The sequence below is a fragment of the Bactrocera latifrons genome, unplaced genomic scaffold (assembly GCF_001853355.1).
Source record: "Bactrocera latifrons isolate USDA-ARS-PBARC rearing strain unplaced genomic scaffold, ASM185335v1 scaffold_211, whole genome shotgun sequence".
NCBI classification, from domain to species: domain Eukaryota; kingdom Metazoa; phylum Arthropoda; class Insecta; order Diptera; family Tephritidae; genus Bactrocera; species Bactrocera latifrons.
The window spans coordinates 163472-181532 of NW_017535642.1; the positions used below are offsets into that span (position 1 = coordinate 163472).

At 36.7% G+C, this 18061-nt stretch overlaps 1 protein-coding gene across 5 annotated transcripts in view; it reads left to right on the plus strand.

Annotated features, from left to right (window-relative positions):
* Positions 1 to 18061, plus strand: part of LOC108968374 (neural-cadherin) — a 262770-nt gene that overhangs the window by 107302 nt on the left and 137407 nt on the right. For all 5 annotated transcript variants that reach the window (XM_018932366.1, XM_018932368.1, XM_018932369.1 and 2 more), the window contains exons 10-11: positions 1982 to 2164; positions 5539 to 5728. In XM_018932366.1, coding sequence (XP_018787911.1) covers positions 1982 to 2164; positions 5539 to 5728 — 373 coding nt within the window. The remainder of the gene's footprint in view (positions 1 to 1981; positions 2165 to 5538; positions 5729 to 18061) is intronic.

Consider the following 18061-nt stretch of genomic DNA (forward strand, 5'->3'; position numbering starts at 1 on the left):
TAACCGACTAACATAAAACGTCAGAAGGAAGCTGCATGCAGGCTGTTTTTTAAAAAATGAAAATGGGCGTGGCGTCGCCCWCTTATGGACCAAAAACCATATCTCAAGAAGTACTCAACCGATTTCAAGGAAATTCGGTATATAATAGTTTCTTAATACCCTGATGACATGTACCAAATATGGGTGAAATCCGTTTCACAACCACGCTTGAAATCTCGGTTATCACTTTATCATGCGAGAGTATAAAATGTTCGGTGACACCCGAACTTAGCCTTTCCTTACTTGTTGGCTTTAAATTCGATTACAATCGAAAAAAAATTCAGCTTATCGAATTGAACAAACCCGTTTCAGACTCGAGACAGACGTCGAGCTCTCTTGCCATCTCTCAAAAACTTGACTCACGATTTTCATGCAGCGAAGGTCGATGGTCGTCGGGAACGAGCCATCTCTTCAACGATTTCTCAACCGTCTTTGAGGCTTTGTACCACTCGTAGGCTTTGTACAAAACTGAATTAGCGAAAGTCTGTTCAATCATTCGGAATAATTTCGTACACGTAATTTGGTTATAAATATGAAAATTTGTTGGAAATGCATAATTTGACACAAATTCTTTGTTAGATAATTTTATTGATTGCAAAAATGGCAACGCATTACTGAAGTGTACCGACTTAAGTAGCTGCTGTAAAGAAACTATTTGACAAATCCCGCTCATATTTGTTGGTAGCTATGGAATTTTTTTTCAATTTCCGGGTGCTTTTTTATGCCAATGCATATTATCTTCCGTGTTATACTAAAGTTATCTTTGCTAATGACTAAAAATCGGTAAATATTTACCCAATTATTCCTCGCGAATTATTCTACAAATGCCTTCTCCGCTGTTTTCATGACAAAAGCTATAGCAAGTGATATATCTATCTACAATATAGACGTCAACGAAATACAAATTATAATGTCTGATTTTTCTTTGGTTTTCAAGAAAAGGCTAATGTTCCGTAGCTGTGCTGATGCCAATTTAGATAACAATTTCTAGAAGCTTCTTCGAAAATATGATTTCTCATTACATTATATACTACTATTCGTCTTGTGCACTTTCATGAGCAAACCCATTTGGTTCAATATCAAGCCATTAATCAAACTATAGGAACGTCTTCATTAAATTTTTTTAAAAACAAAATAATTTACGACTTGCGAGTCATATGCAATCTAATAAGTGAGGGTAGTACTTATTATACTATTATACTTAAATTTTCTATTGAAACAAGGTTTTTTGCAGAAATAATAGATATTACTTATCAGGTTATAAAAAAATATTCATATTCAAGTAAACCCAAGATTATCGGTTTTGTCTAAACAATAATACTTAAATCAGTAGCCATATCAATATTTCTTGTTATCGTGGTAAGGCTGATGGGCGATAGTCGCCTCACATATCAAACCTACTAATCTTTTACATGCACTTAGTAAAAGCACATATGTCTATTTGAAGAACTCAAATGGTATAATGGATATTTTAAGGTTTCAAGTAAAACAAAAAATTATAAATGAAGCAGGTCGTATCTCGTTAGTATAAAAAAATAATTAACGGCGTCTTATAAAAAAACTTTTTTTAATATCGAATACGCTTTTGACTGCATTTTAATATGTACGTCAATCAATTTTCATATTCTTTCATATGCAAATTGAAGTTTCGCTTTCCATAAATACAAATAAGCTCTGCATACATACTTTTTTTAAGTAAATGTCAGCTATTTTTGCATATGATAAGTATGCCGGCAAAAACAATGCCGCAATTATTTCAATATTCCAGCGCGTAGGCGCATTGTTCCAGTTTTAATTAACTTTATAATGACGGCGAGTTACTGTACGTAATGAGTTATTACCTCATATCAACTAGCATATTTATTAATTTTGTCGCTTTTGCATAATGAAAACAAAATTTTTCTGATTACGCTTTGTTTTTATTTTTTCTGTGTGCTTGCAGAACAATGGCGCCCAACAATTGGCATCCGAGGCGACCGTCTACATTATGCTCGAGGATGTTAACGACGAGATACCATTGTTTACGGAGCGTGAACAGGAGACCGTGCTGGAAGGTGAACCCATTGGCACGAAAGTGACGCAAGTGAATGCSATTGACAAGGATGGCACATTTCCAAATAATCAGGTAAACAAAATGGAGTACCGTTTGGTAAATTTAGTGAATCACATACTTGCAAGTAAAACAAAGAGTACACGTAAGAAGTGGGATGCGGAAATATTTGCTCAGAATGCACAGGAATGCATGACGAGCAAGCGATGGTCTGCACTATGGTATATGGAGCGCATGCAGCAGTGCAGTCAAGTGTGAGAGCGGCTGATAAGCGCCTGCCAGACATACGCCTCATTACTAAACTGGCTGGCAGTATGCAAATCGCCCAACATTGTTCACTGTGGCGGCCCAATATTCCAAAAAGGCTTATCTACTTTTCAAAAATTTCTTATCAAACCCCTTTTGCGCTTACGACGAAAAGCGTCGCGAAGAGAAAAACAAATCATGCTATAATTAAAATTCTGTGTTTATTACGGCGTGGTAAATGGGATCATCTGGGTGGTAAAGTAGAAAGCGCGTAACGCGCGAGAGAGCGCATGAAATATTGTGTGAAAGTTGCGCGAGCTTGCGCCGGTCCAGCGCAACTAAATTAGCAAATAAGTGTCGAAATCAGTTAAGTGGAATGAATGCTGCACAAAGTTTACGCGTGTAAGGCGCTAGCATGAGCCATTCCGCAAAGGCGTTGACTTGGAAACTGAAAACATTCTATGTATAGGTAGAAAGCAAAATGGCTTCGGCGTGGCAGAGTTAGTGGCGGAAAAAGTATGTTGTAATTACAATATGCTTTACGAAATAAAAAATCGCTTACGGGCATGCGACTGTAAGTTTCCATAAAAAAAAATAAAAAATTAAGAAAAATTTCAATATCCAGCTCATACAAATAAAGGTTTTGTCAGCGCCGCTCTCTTAACTCTACCACAGCTGGTTAATTTGCTTTGGGCTTATGCTCTCATCTGCTCACATTTTCACGCTAATAAATGTCCAAATGCATTACGTGCGATGTCAAAAAAGGAGCCTGAAAATGTATAAGAAAGCTGCGCGACCAACCGCAGGCAASGAAACGCTGGAAAATGCTGCCTATGAAGTGGTGTCAGTAGGTGTGTGCGCATGACWTCTTTTACACCGCTTTCGCTTAGTAATCTGCGGTCCTTTGTAAATAGCGGCTTCAAATATTACAGTTGCAGCGGGTATTTTTTTTACTGTACTTGCCCTACCTTAGGCCACGTGAAATTAGCAGTATGTAGCTGCGTTGAAAGCTACAAAGTAAAAACGGAAATATATTTTATATACATATATCTAAATTATTTAATGCTTTCCCTTATTTGATGCCTCACTTTAAAGAAATATTACTTTTGACTTTCGAAACGTCTTCTTGGAAATGTGTAAAGGCTGCACGAATTTTCATTTGTACCCTCACTTTTAACCATTTAACAAATACTCCAAAAGACCTTTTGGTTATATTATATTATATTTTATCTTCACAAGTTTCTTCTAATTCATGTCTAACATGTTCGCATATTTTCTCAATCGGTAATAATACAGAGCGGTAGCATTTTTAGCCAAAAGTGCTCAGCATTTTTCCTTTATATATACAATATAGTAAGACTTTGTTCATAATTTCAAAATTCTTAATTCATTCTTCAAAATCTATGTCGTCCAACTCAAAGTAAGCCCCCTTGGCCCTAATGCACTTGTGTGTTTTGGTTTTCACAACTTCCCCAAATTAGAGATTTTAATTCGGAGRAACTTATGAAGTAACAATAATATTAAAAATATATGGGAAGAAAAGTAACATTTTTGAAAGTAGTTTCGAGAAGTTTACACTTAAAAACAAGGTGTGAAGATTACATTAAAAAGTACCAAAATTAAGTATAAAAAATTACAAAAATTGTTCAAACGGTTGGTCTCAATTAGTCAAGATGTAGTAGTATATAAGAGAAAGCCATTAAAATAATTGCTTTTTGTACTTTTATGCGATTTTTATTATCTTTGTGACTTGTCTATTAGATTAGCTATTGAATTTCAAAATTCAAATAGCAACTTAACTCTCCTATTATGCATGGCAAGCAGCGCGAGTACAGTAGTCGCAATGCCGATACTGCTGCAATTTCACGTTGGATATTAATATAAGGTTCATCAATCGTCGCTGGTAAGGTGCCTGTCTTAATGATCATGGAAGCCGTACAGCCCTGTGACGACGTCGGCCCTTCAACTGCATCAAATCTTAATTTTTTCGGAATGCAATGGTGACTCATGGCTGCCTGGCCAATAATGCATACTTTGCTTATTTACGAAGCCATTCAGCCAGATATCAGTCTCATCGCTGAATACGAATTTTCGATGAAAATCTGAAACATTTATTAAGGGTCAAACCACTTCAAGTTGTCCATGAAAATTTCGAAAAATCACCGATTTTGAAAATTAGCAGTTCATTAGGAAGGTCACCAGGCGTTTACTCCGTGATATAAATATTTCATCAAAATTATTAATTAAGCTGAGTCGATTTAGCCATGTCCGTCTGTCTATCCGTTTGTTCGTCAGTCTGTAACAATATTTATATGAACTAGTCCCTCAATTTTTATGATTTATTTTTGAAATTTTGCAAACGTTATTTTCTCTTCAAGAAGCTATAGCATATAGCTGCCATACAAACCGAACGATCGGAATCAAGTCATTGTATTGAAAACTTTCGCATTTGACAAGATATATTCACGAGATTTGGTATAGATTATTTTCTAAGACAGCAATGTAATCCCCGAAGAAATTGTTCAGATCGGCTTACTATAGCATATAGCTGCCATACAAACTGAATACCTGGTTACTAACATAAATGCACCGGTGCAACCGAAGTTCACTTTTTTCTTGTATCACGATCCCTTTGTTTAAATAATAATATTTTACGTAATTTTTGGTTAAACAAATGAAATTTTGCATGTGTTCTTAACTCTACAAAAACTGAAAAGTATGTGACACAACGCGGAAAATATTCACCTAAACAAATCTGCAAAAAAAAATTGTGTTCATTCATACCATTTCAAAGATATTGAATTTTTTGTCCCCCTACCGCTCTTAAAATGTTTGGCACACCCTTCGTTGGGCAATGCGCTTATGCCTTTCTTGCGGCACAGATGTCGGTAGCTTACGAGCTCACTGCGCATCAATGGATGTAAATTGCTTTGCATAAAGGGGTGTTTTAATTAGTATTCTTGCCCTCGCTTTTAGCCGATTCTACCAGTTTCCTCATAATTTTCAAAACATCAGAAATTCAACTTCGTTGCAACTTACACGCCTATTAAAGGAACATACCAGTAGATTCTCACCAAAAGGTACAAAATAAGAAATACTTGATAAACGACATTGAAGTCTTATACTTAACTCTTAATATAAAAGTTTAAAATAATAATAAGTTCCCTCATGTTGACAATACTTTATTTCTCTTTGCTTCACAGGTCTATTACTACATTGTCGACTCACCGCGCAACGAAGGCAAAGAATTCTTCGAAATAAATCTGCAGAGTGGCGAAATCTTCACCAAAACCGTGTTCGACAGAGAGAAGAAAGGCGCCTATGCGCTGGAGGTAGAAGCACGCGATGGCGCGCCCTCGGCACGACCCAACAGCAATGGACAGCCCAATTCAGGTTAGTAACTATACACAAGCCGTTAGTTAGAACTTGTGAAACCTGAGTTGAGCGCGCGCATTTAGCGCGCCAATTATTCAGATTTACAAGTTGTGATTTACAAAATTATATGCGCAAAAGTTGCAGCAGTCGAAACAGATGTACGCCGTTATCAACATCAACAACTTAAATCAACAGCTGCCGCAATTGCCGGCATGGATAAGTTGTGAAAGAATAACAACAAGACCGGCGTTCGAGTAAAAGTTTCTTTGTGAATTTTATTTCACGAAACTTTTTCATATGCAAATGCAAGTGGCGTCATTTTTGGGCAAATAACATGCTGCATTTACAAGTTCTCTACCACTTGCGCAGCTGATGGCGACAGCAGCGCGCAGTGCAACGAGAGTGATGGCTTGGCAGAAGTTCTCATTTTAGCATTCAATGCTTTTTCTTGATTCGCAGTGTTTGAGTAAGAAGTGCGAACAGCGTGGCATTTAAAGTGGATTAAAATAACACCACTTAAAATGACACTTTTTCGACAGTTACCGTTACGTTTTGAATTATTACTTTCGGCACAAATTGTAATCGCGTGTGTTATATAGTTAGTATAACACCCCCAAATACTTGGTTGGCAGCCATACAGTGGCTTAACGCAATGGACTGCGGCAGCTTGAGTCGCAGTGTCGCCATAAATCAGACTTAGCCCTCGTAGCTCAGCTTTTAGCGCCTCATATGCTTATTAGTTTATTCAGCCATGCGCATGCACGTGTGTATGTGCGAGCGAGTTGTGCAAATGTTATCTCAATCTATGAAGTGTTTACCGGCGCAACGCCACCAGCATGTGAACAGAGTATTTTTTGGCACAAACCAGCCACTGCAACCGCATTCCTTCAGCTATTCGCTTTGCGCGCTGCTTTCGATTGGCATTTCGCAAATTCGTTTACCTTTTGAGTGCTGCCAATTTTCGGTTTTGGCATTGAAAGCACCGCTCACGCGTTGTCAATATTCCTTTTTTTTTAACTTAATTCACAGTCAGCGCCACAGTGACAGCAAAGGGAGCTTTGAGTGCCGCACACACACGCAAACATTGGTGGTGCATTTGCAGTATGTCATTGGTTGCTTTGGCTATTTAGTGCATTAGTGTATACTGCATGGCGAAGTAATTCGTGGAATTTCGTATATGTGTGTGTGTGGTTTGTATCTCTGTCAGTTCGTTCGCTTATCTGTCTGCCTTCCTGTCTTTGGCTCGCCGTTGCTCTCGCTGGCATTTGCATTCGCATTTGCAATCCATGCAAATTCGCCCTACTTCATTTGTATGCTTGTATGTGTGTGTGTGTCGGTATGCACTTAGGTTGTTGCTATTTTGCATTGCAAAATTCTAGTCTTATTTTTATTTGGTGTTTATGCATGTACCTTTCGCCGCCCTTCAGCGCCCATTTACGTTTTCTCCGACGCCTTGCAACGCTCTAAACAAATGCGAGTGTTGATATACTTTTTAGCACTTCGCACATGAAAGTAAAAAACTTCTACAGACCAAGCAAATAATAATAATAAATTATGGGGGCTGCCCTTGGCAAGTGTGTTCAGAGGGCGACTGCCACTTAGTGCGTTTTCGGTTGAAACGCTAGTCGAAGCAATATAGCAGAGCTGTGAAAAAATGTGTATGCAATATCCCAAGTAATTAATGATATAATCCGTTTAAATGTTTGCGAACTCCCGGTTCTCAGCTAAAATCAACACAAATCGATATATAGAGAAGATTGTTATGTTTATGATGTTAAACGTTATACACAAATATATATATGTTCTTATCCATGTATACATGTATATGAAACAAACTGAAAAAACATTAATTTGGAGCAAAGAAATTTTTTTTGACAAAGAAGGACGTTAACATTCGAAATACGATTGTTTTTTATTACAAAATAGGCCAAATCTTCGGCAAGTTCTATTCAGTGGCCATTTCTTCAGACCTCTGCGAACAGGCCCGAAGAGTAGTCGAATTCTAAAGCAATACAATAGGTACTTGTGTATTATCAACACTCGACTTGAGCCCTGAAAACCACTACCATGGCTTTCGCAAAGTACACAGTACCAGCACAGCACTTAGCGTCATAAACGTCAAGATAATTCGTGGCCTTAACCAGAAATCACCCTACGAAAGAACGATCTTCGTAGCGTTGGACTTCGCAAAAGCCTTTGACACAGTCATCCATATCATGCTATTGCAGGACATCGAAAAAACTACATCGAGGTAACAACTCAAACCTGAGATGAATAAAACAAGGGATTCCGGAGGGTGGTGTCCTCTTCCCTCTATTGTTTAACTTTTAAATCCCGAAACTCCTAGAGCCACCAGAGGGAATTTATCTCACCTAGTAGATTAATATTGTATTTCACGATATTGACGTCAGGGAATGGGATCGATGGCATGTATTCAAAGGCTATATATCCGACCTTTCTCGCTTCCCCGCCGATATTGATATTGCAATCGATAGCATCAAGATTCTGCCTATCAATAATCCTATAATTTTAGGTGTGACTTCTGATAGGTAATCGGCCTTGGATGCAGTGAAACGAGGACGGGACAACTCCAAACTTGGCAGAATACTGCTTTGAGAAAAAAGGCTGGATGCCTCTTGATGTCGCCTATTGAACTCTCTAAAAAGTTCCTTCTGGTGTGCTTTCACAGAAGTCATCCTTGCAGTCACCTGCTTGGAGCGGCACCGCCTCCTAGGAATATCAAAAGGTCATTCCTCGACGACGACATCAGACAAAACATCGACTAGACTTCGGACGCAACTAATTTCCTACAAGCACTGACCGCCATTCACTCTGAAGCCATAAACACCGTCTCTCTTTCAGGGAATGGCGTACTTGGAGTTAAATCTTTTTCTCTTGCAGACGAAGATCTCGAGACCCCATATCCAATATATGTTCCCCATGCAAAGAGTCTCCGTATGACATCTCTTTGCATGCTCAACCAAAGCCACACATCTGACAACCCCCTCCCTATGTTCCGACCCAGTCGAAACAGCACGTTTCTTGCGACTTTTAGACCGTTAGATGACGTCAACGGCATCTTACGTAATCTTTCGTTACAACAACAACAACAACAACAACATCATCACTTGAAGGGCGATAATTTCATTTATTACCATACCCATTTAAACAAATTTTCACTTCATCGCTGAACAAAACTTTTTCGTTAAAATGGTGACCGATTGATATCTCGTTTTCGGTCCATTCGAACATACGACGCGGTCGAGGGTCATTCCGCTCAATTCTTGCAAATGTTAAGTATAAACCGACTAACGACTCATTGAAAATCACACGTCTTAAAAAACAACCTTTATTTTGTATTTACACGTATTCAGACAAAATAGTCTTAATGTAAAACGAAGAGCGTTGTAATTAGCAATGGCAAAGTTATTTTCCACTTTGATACACGCGCTATCAACACTTGAGTTCAAATTCATTTAAATTCTACTCACTTTCAGCAAGTCTGGAAAGCTATTCCATAAAATGGCACTTCGCTTAAATTTCTATTAGTTTATGTTTTCCGATTGCAATGATTGTTTGGCGTCTTCTTAAAAGCTAACAAATTACTACTTTCACGCAATACAAATCCGATTACATTAACTTGCTGTAGATTTATCTGCATATGCAAAATGTATGAGGCAGCAAAAGGGACACGGGCCAAAGCACGGCCATATTTTTTATGCATAACTCCGTTACGTGCCGGTTGATTTGGTACTAGCATTACCTACTTTTGGGCGATTTTAAAAATAATCAAATTATTCTTCTACGGAGCCTTGCAATAGGCGCACAAATGCGTTGCCTGTCGAAAAGTTTTTTTACCATTTCAATGACACGACTACAGCACACATATGTATATACATACATAGCCATGAAAAGCATTATTACGGCCATTGCTTTTATATTCTCAAACTTGTAGCTCAACAATTGCTTATTTGGTGTTGTGTTTATTTTTTGTGTGTACATTTTACAGCAACAAATCACAGCTGCCTGCCCTGCACCCTATCAACTATGTGAATGTGTGTATAGTGAATTCAATTCGATATACATACATACAATTGGGCGCTAGTGAACGTTCAGCATGCGGAACCAACTGTTAGGCGTTTTGGGCGATGGCCCATAAAACAGCAAATAATATTTTCTTTGGCGCCCTTTCAGTTGACTTTTAGGCTAAAAAGTGGTTAACTTGTATACACAGGCTGTCGGCTCTAAGGGGTTCAAAGGTGCGTCGGCTAGCAGCTGGCAGGCTGGTATGAGACAGTAAACGGAATTTTAGATGTTATCTCTGGTACGTGCTGCATTTATTGCTTGCATACTTTTGGGCTTATGTGCTTGTGTGGCCGTCGCCTGCGCACATCGATCAGCCGAAAGCTTCAGTGACTGATAGTCACATCGTTTGTGTACACTTCGAACTAATAAAAACACATATTTCAGGAAATAATATTTTTGGGTTTTGCTCGTAAAGCATACCGATGGCCATTTAATGAGCCAAAGTTCGGCAATCAAGCAGAATACGAGTAAAAAAATACATATTTTAAAGCAAGTGAAGGCAAAATTTTCGTTTTTAATGGCTTTAGTAGCATATATCATTATCTTAGTGTACTCTGCACTTCTGAAAATTTCATTTCGCTCATTAACCTGCGTTGTATAGCACAGGAAATGCCAGCCACACTTAAGTACAAATTATCAGTGCCTTATATATAACGGTAATTTCGCAAGCTTCAGTTTGGTTGCTATTCCCTTCCCTTTTAATCCATAAGCTCAATTGCCCAATTTGTATGCACTTTCTCATCAAACAAGAATTTTTTTTTCTTGTATCGATTATTACTGTTGCCTGCTTATCTGCGCTACGTGTGCTTGTTGCCTTTATTCAGCCAGCAACGCACCATAAATTTCAATACAAACATCAAAGTACATATGTACATATGTGTGTGCTGGAGAAATGCTATGTTTTTTGATGAGCTGACACGACACCCGACCTCAGGCTACTTGCCCGCTAACTGTTGTTTTGCGACAAGCATTGTTATCGCATATTGTTTTTGTTGTCTGCTAACTGTTGGCCGTTGGCAGAATTTGTTTCTTTCAGCCACTACTCCAGCGATTTTTGCAAGCACTCCTTTCGCTCATAGCTTTATATCTGCCATGAATGGACATGTGTTTAGTTGAAAAAGTTTATTATGCCGCTCACATGAAATAAGAACTTCCTAATTTCTAGGGCGGAAGTAAGTACTCATAAAAATTTGCTCATAAAAACATTATTACTGCTTTTGTTGTTGCTATTGTTGCGTTTACAACATGATATAGCACAACAGTTTTTTTTTTTTTCGTTTTGCTAGATAGCTAAGCATAATAACATTCCACATTCTCAAGCGGATATGTACCATCTATTCATGTGTGTGTACATGTAGTTGTGCCTTTTGGGTGCGCATGTATTCAAGTGTACACACATTATTTTGAGTTTGGTAAGTGTGTGAAAAGTGCCATATTTGTTCTAGTGTTGACGTTGTTTGTGTTCTAATACACATTCTAGATGGTGTTAAATTTATTTTATTGCCCTTACACTCCTATGGCATTCGTTTCTATAGCATTTTATATAATGTATATACATACATATGTGCATGTGTGCGTATGTTAAACCTTATTGGTTGGCAATGCAGCAGTTGTATATAATTATTTTGCACACATTCGTATATATCACATATTAATGTCGTATATATTTATATACTTATCATTTTAAGGTACTTCATAGAATACTGCATATACATACATATGCACTTGCATTCCTAAAACATCAATAATTATGAATGCTAATAAAAAAATAATCTCCGTATCATATGAATTCATTGACACTTCAATAGTACGTGATAAAGTATTTATCTGTGTCACAACATAATTTAGTAACAAAAATTCTGAAAATTTTATTTATATAGGCGAATGTGCCACCACATATACGTAAATATATATAGGAGTTATGCTATTTATTGGTCTGGTCTACACTTTTATATGTAGCACCTGTAGCGGATACTGGATATATTATTACTGGGCTTATCGCTCTTGCGATTAGAAATCGACGTGGAGAGCGCACAGCATCTATTTGCCATCATTCTTGATAAGGCATTGTGAATCTTATTTGCTTTGTCTGATGTTTATGTCAAGTGCTCTTTGAATTTTAATTTGGAGTCCAATATTACCCCCAAATACTTAAATGTGGCTGTGAAGTAATCGCACACTCTTCTATAGTAGGAGTTATTTTCCCCCTTTATTGAGTCTAATAAAATGTACTTCCTTCGACATTTTTTTGTAAATAAGCATTTGATTCCACAAATTTGTATGTATATCAACTACGTTTTTCGTTTTTTTACTATTGAGCTCCTTCGCTTCAATAGACAATGTCCTGAAGCTCCGTATGCTAACATTTAGCACTTTTACAGTTTGAATGTTATTTGCCTTTACTTTAAATATTTAATTTTGTATAAATGAAACTATTAACCGGATCAACCAAAATTTTGGATCATATACCTAAATATACGCTTAAGCTCATTCAATAATTTGGTTTTAGAATATACTTGTATTTAAAAATATTCGCTTTTAGTGAGTTTTTTTCTGAACTACAGAACTTTGCTAGGCGATCATTTGGTTAGTTAAAGCAAATGCAGCAAAATATTTTTAATGAAAATTTGTACTGAGAAATAATACCTTTTCTAAGCAATTAGGCGGAAGGCAGCGATAATAAAAATGCTTTAAATGACACCGACATAATTTAGATGAGTCATGCATACAAATTGATTACTTTGGGAGCTAAAAAAGGAAACATAACATAACACTTAAAATTTAACAGAGGAAATTTAGAACTCGATCTGAGCTAACTAATACTTCCATACTAACAGATAATTATCAGAAATAAAATATAAGTGATTTTCTAAAACTCTTATTAAAAGTACAACTGCCTAACTATTTTCGTACATAAGCACACTTTTGTATAAGTACTTTGCGCTAAGATGGCAAACAAATTGTAACAAATTGCCTAAAAGCGCCACTCATCTATGCAACAGTTGCATGCATTTATTAATAAAGCATATTTTTGTCTGAGATTCCAAAGTAGCAAATATTTGCACTTGCCTACGCATATTTACATCAATATGCCAAGTAATTTTCCACCAGTGCCCCTGCAGCCAACACTTTATAAGATATATGCTTTCTGCTCAACTGCTTGGTGTCTGAGTGCAAGTTACACTTGCACTTGCACTTATGTGCACATCAAATATGGCAAAATCATGGACATGACACAATTCACCCACACACACCACTCACATACTACACTTACATGCATATACATACATAGCGGGTAAACAAGCGTATGTGGCAACTAAAGCGTGTATGGCAATATTTGCTGGGTACAAGCATTGGAGCAATACAGCCAATCGAAAGGAAGTGCCTCAAGACAGCAATGTCACATCGATCATACGGCTGCCGTTGCATGCATGACATAGTAGTTTTATGTGGATTGAGGCAAATCGACAGTTGAGTGGTGAAAAGTACAAACTAAGTGCAAGCGAAGTAGTTATGCAGCTAAATGATGGGCGTGTGGTACAACAGAGCGTATGAGTGATGTATCTGCCTATGACGATAGGCTATATGTGTGGACGTATAAACAGACATATATCTATGTATGAATGTATGGTTTCAGCTATGCTCGTACTCGTATCGAGGTAGTGATTGGTTTTACGAGATTTATGGCTTTTAATCGTTTCTGATGAAATACAATATTTAATATTATGAGCTTCCACTTTCAAGACGAGAACAATAGAGTAAGGTATATCTAATAAATTCGACAGGAATATTTGCCAGAACATTGAAACCATTTAAGTAAAATTAAATTCCCCATAATTTGCTGAAATTCGAAATATGTTTAATTTATTACCTATTTATAATTAATTTTATATGATATGGTGTGACATAGAATAAAAGTAGACTATTGTTGTACAACCATCTCATAAATGTCAAATTGTAGAAGAGTTTATAAAATTTGGTAGTAATAACGGGTATATGTACATATGTATATTAAACATGTTATTTATTAATTTTTGAATTTGTATATATGTACATACATACATATGTACATACACACAAAAAATATATATACAAGCATAACATAGGAATAAAATTTCCGTAAAGTAAATGCACAACAGAACCATTTTATACATGTTATTTACATAAATTTCGGACAAAATTCTGGATTTAATACATAGTACATTTCGAACATAACTTTACTTCTCAATTTAGGTGCTCCTCTTTTTTGTAATACTACCGAAAGAATAAGTCATTCCAAATATTCTAGTTTGACGAATTTTACCATTACGTGATTAGATTGTAAAGAAAAGGGGAAACATTTCTATTTATCTGCTGTAAACTACAGGAATAAGCGCTCGATTTAACATTTATTCGATTTCGAACATAACTCTTGTCTTCCTCCGAGTTCAACAGAAAAACCCGCAGCTGTTAAAATTTAATAAAATAACGGAGGGGTATGCATCATTCCCCAAGTCGAAGTTCAAAATATGTGAATCTCAATCTCTCTATTTTGACTTGCAGCCAAATAGGAGAAACTGTTTCCTTTCTTATTCATAACTTTGTGGCAAAATGCTACTGTTAGTTCTCTGCTCTGCTGCAAATAACAGTATGCTAACCAAACTTAACATAAAACACAAACAAAAATCCTACAAGGAGAAAATGTTACTCCTGTTATTCACATATGACGAATATTTTCCTCCTTACTCAAAAAATGTTAATGTTAATTCCCTTTTAACAGAAGTGCCGCAAATAACAGCATGCTAATTAAACTTAACATGAAGTATAGCATAGTTTCGGAGAACTGAGAGCCGCACTTACGTATAATTTAACACCCACTCTTATATAAATAAATGGTTTTTATAACAGATTTGCTCTCAAATTTTTTCCCAGCTCTCTCCCCTAAATCCGAGTAGTGTACTTAACAGTATATGAACATGTTAACATCCTTTTCTCAGCTAAGTTAGGACTCTCAGTATCGTACGATTTTCAGTCGCTCAAATTTTTCTTCGTATTGTGGAATATATTCACTCAACACAGCTCTCACAATACTTTGTAAACTCATGCTCGACAAATTTCGAAAAGTTTCCATAACCGAATGTAGGGCAGCAACAAACAATCCTGAATTGTTTATCCAAAACAAACGACGAGCTATCTCTTCGTTTTAGAAAATACCCAAAAAAGCAAACCAAACATTTGCGAATGCCGTTCGTCGGCGTTTCAACGTATTTAAAGGCAAAGCAAATATAAATTTATCACATTTTTATTTTCTATCTGGTATTAGCAGGCCACAAGCGTCAATATTTACTATTGTGCATATATGTACGCTAGTATATAATATTTGCATGCTTATATGCATAGTCTCACATCAGTTTGAGTAAATAAATTTATAATATATATGCTATATTCTTTAATAAATTCTAAGTTTGTGTATACTTTTTTTTATACATTTTTTAAGCCCGTCATATCTGCCATATTTAGAATTAAAGCGTTAAGCATTTTATTGTTGCTGTTGTTCATAAAAATGCTTTCACAAATGTATCTCAATTTGTCTCCGTAGTATAATAAGCACAAGCAACTGTGGCAAATATGCGGGTATTGATAAAATCTTAATATTCTATAGCAAACTGAAATGACACACATGAGATTTGTGCTACAAAAATATTAAAATCAATACAATACCAGCGATAATGGGAGAATGAGAACGAAAAAGCATGGAAAATATTACCAATGCGTGTTATTAACCGTTATTGTGGCATTTGGCAGGTATAAGCAAACACATAAGTCCATTTGTGCATGTATATAATAATTTAAAAACGTATGGCTATTAATTGGTAGGCATACATCATAACAATTCACAAACTTCAGTCGGTAATCTCGCTTTGGAATTGTCATACCGATTTTAGTAAAGCAGTAATTCAGAAAGTAAGACTTTGTGGTATAAACGGATTATTTATGGATTTAAAAAAAGCTTTTATATTAAACATAATTGTTTAAAGAAACGAGAGATATGAAAGGCGAAATARCCAGCCTAATGTTCAGTAGGATCTCCAAAGTCTAAACTACACATGAGTGTTGACACTTTAGCACTTTTACAAATTAAAAAAAATAATTGTAAGATAATGCCTCCAATAGCAAAATTGCGTTCCTCWCCAAACACAAATTATTATTTTTAAGTAGTCAGCACATTGCGAAGAGCTTGCTTGTTGTAAATAGTGCAACYTAGACGTTTGCCATTGCGGTGGAGCACAATTTTGCAATTCAATGCTTAAATCAAAGTGTTCGCCAAATTTGCAGGTGCAAGAAAATTTTCTTCGTTACATAAATTATTGCCCTCCAGAAACAGCACTTTCCACATACTYTGCGCCCTTCTTGCTATCTGCCTGCTAGACTACCTAGCGCATTATAAATGAGCCATATGGAAGGAAGTTCCAATTGCAGCATCGCGCCAGCTTAGCAACTGATAATCCACTACCTATACACATATATGTATGCTAAGCTTCGATTTTAAGCTAGCTAGCTAATGTCAAACACATTTATAGTTATCGCAGACGTTTGTGTTTTCGGTTTGTATGAGCGCGGTCGGCGGTGTCGTGATTTATACCTTGATTGCGTTGCAGTGCAGCCAGGCAACCGGCCACTGACCACTCGGCGTCTTGTTGCTATCAAAGGCMAAATAAATTACTAGGCGACAGCAAACACGCTCGCAGCTGACCAAGTGTTTGCCTTGACTTACGCAGAATGCTCGGTCTCTCGAAATGCCGTGACACACGGACTCGGTGGCTGCGTGGCTCGCACTAATTCCAGATGCATGAATTGAAACAAAATCAAATCAGTCTTTCCGTGTCGTTGTTGTTCCTGTATCACCGTAAGGCAGTTTGTCGTCCACAGAGCATTGTTGGTATTGTGGCCGTTTGCCGCACCACAGAATTTCTGAGATAAAAATGCGGAGACAAACGTGAAAAATTGCAGTAAAAGCAGAAGACRGAGCAGCAACAGCAGCACTAGCAAAAGAAACATTGTCCAGAGGCTACTTTGCAACAAAAAAGTGGAATTCGGTGCAGTGTTTAAGTGCGCTCTMTTTTATCATTGTTGTTGGTGTGCTTTGTTGCCGGGGCGAGGTGGCCATAAAGTTTTTAATTGCAGTCCAGATTATGTGTGGTTYCTAGTGTGAATAGCTAGCTGCTGCGGTAAGTGGGCGACGTGCGATGAAAGCTAAGAACTTAGAATTAGTGGAAAGCCAGTGGAAGACTAATRTTCTAGAAATAGCGAATAATTAGTTAGAAGATGGATCTCTTCGCCGTCAGCGTGTGAGGTCCATTTAAAGTAGCCGCTGTGCAAATTAGTGGGATTTAAGATAGTTTAGTTGAGAGAAAACTGCAGTAGGAAAAGATGTATAAAAGAAGGCGCGAGGAAGCTTYTGAATATATCAAATTAATATCGTGAAGCTACGTTATTAACTATGTTCAGTTGAGACCACTTTATTGCTCAACTCAACTGAGTTGCTGCGCCAATTTTTTTATCCTTTGATTCGAATAAGTTTTTTTTTTATATTTATGGAAATATGTAGTTTCACTTCATTACACTTCCAATGTATTGTCTGGTTTTCTATATCTACACTATTTTGCTATTAATTGCTACTATTTTTAATTGAACTCTCGGAACTAGAAGATCCATATATTGCGCGAAGGTGATCAGTGCTGAAAAGCTGACCTCAGTTTAAAGATGTGAGTGTTCCGAAGAAAGAATTATCAAATCTTAAGTCTCAAAAAATGTTTACAAACTRGATTAATTAATTTGCAGTTATCCGAAAACGGACTAAACTTACTTCAAATTTAGCTCGGAAACAAATAAGAGTCGAGAATTCTCTACATAATTATGCTAAAGAATAAGTACATTACACTGTRGGATGGTACAGCAGAATCACAGGTGGATCTGTTTCTAAAGTAGATAATGGAAGGAACTTACATTCGGATGTGTGTTGTTGATTTGGTTTCCGGTACAAAAATTGTTTGTAGATCTCTTCTTTCGTTTGGTTATATATCATACGTCAATCAATAACAAAATTAAATTGGAGCATTATTTAAATTGATAAACCGATTCCGACCGATAGCTCTTCTATGTCCCACTCCAAATAAATGTAAATATTAAACTCCTCCATTAAAAAGAAATAGATCTTTCGTCAGTTACTCGGATAAGCAAAGAACTCCTTTACTTAATCGAAAAGGTGCCAATGGGAATAACCAA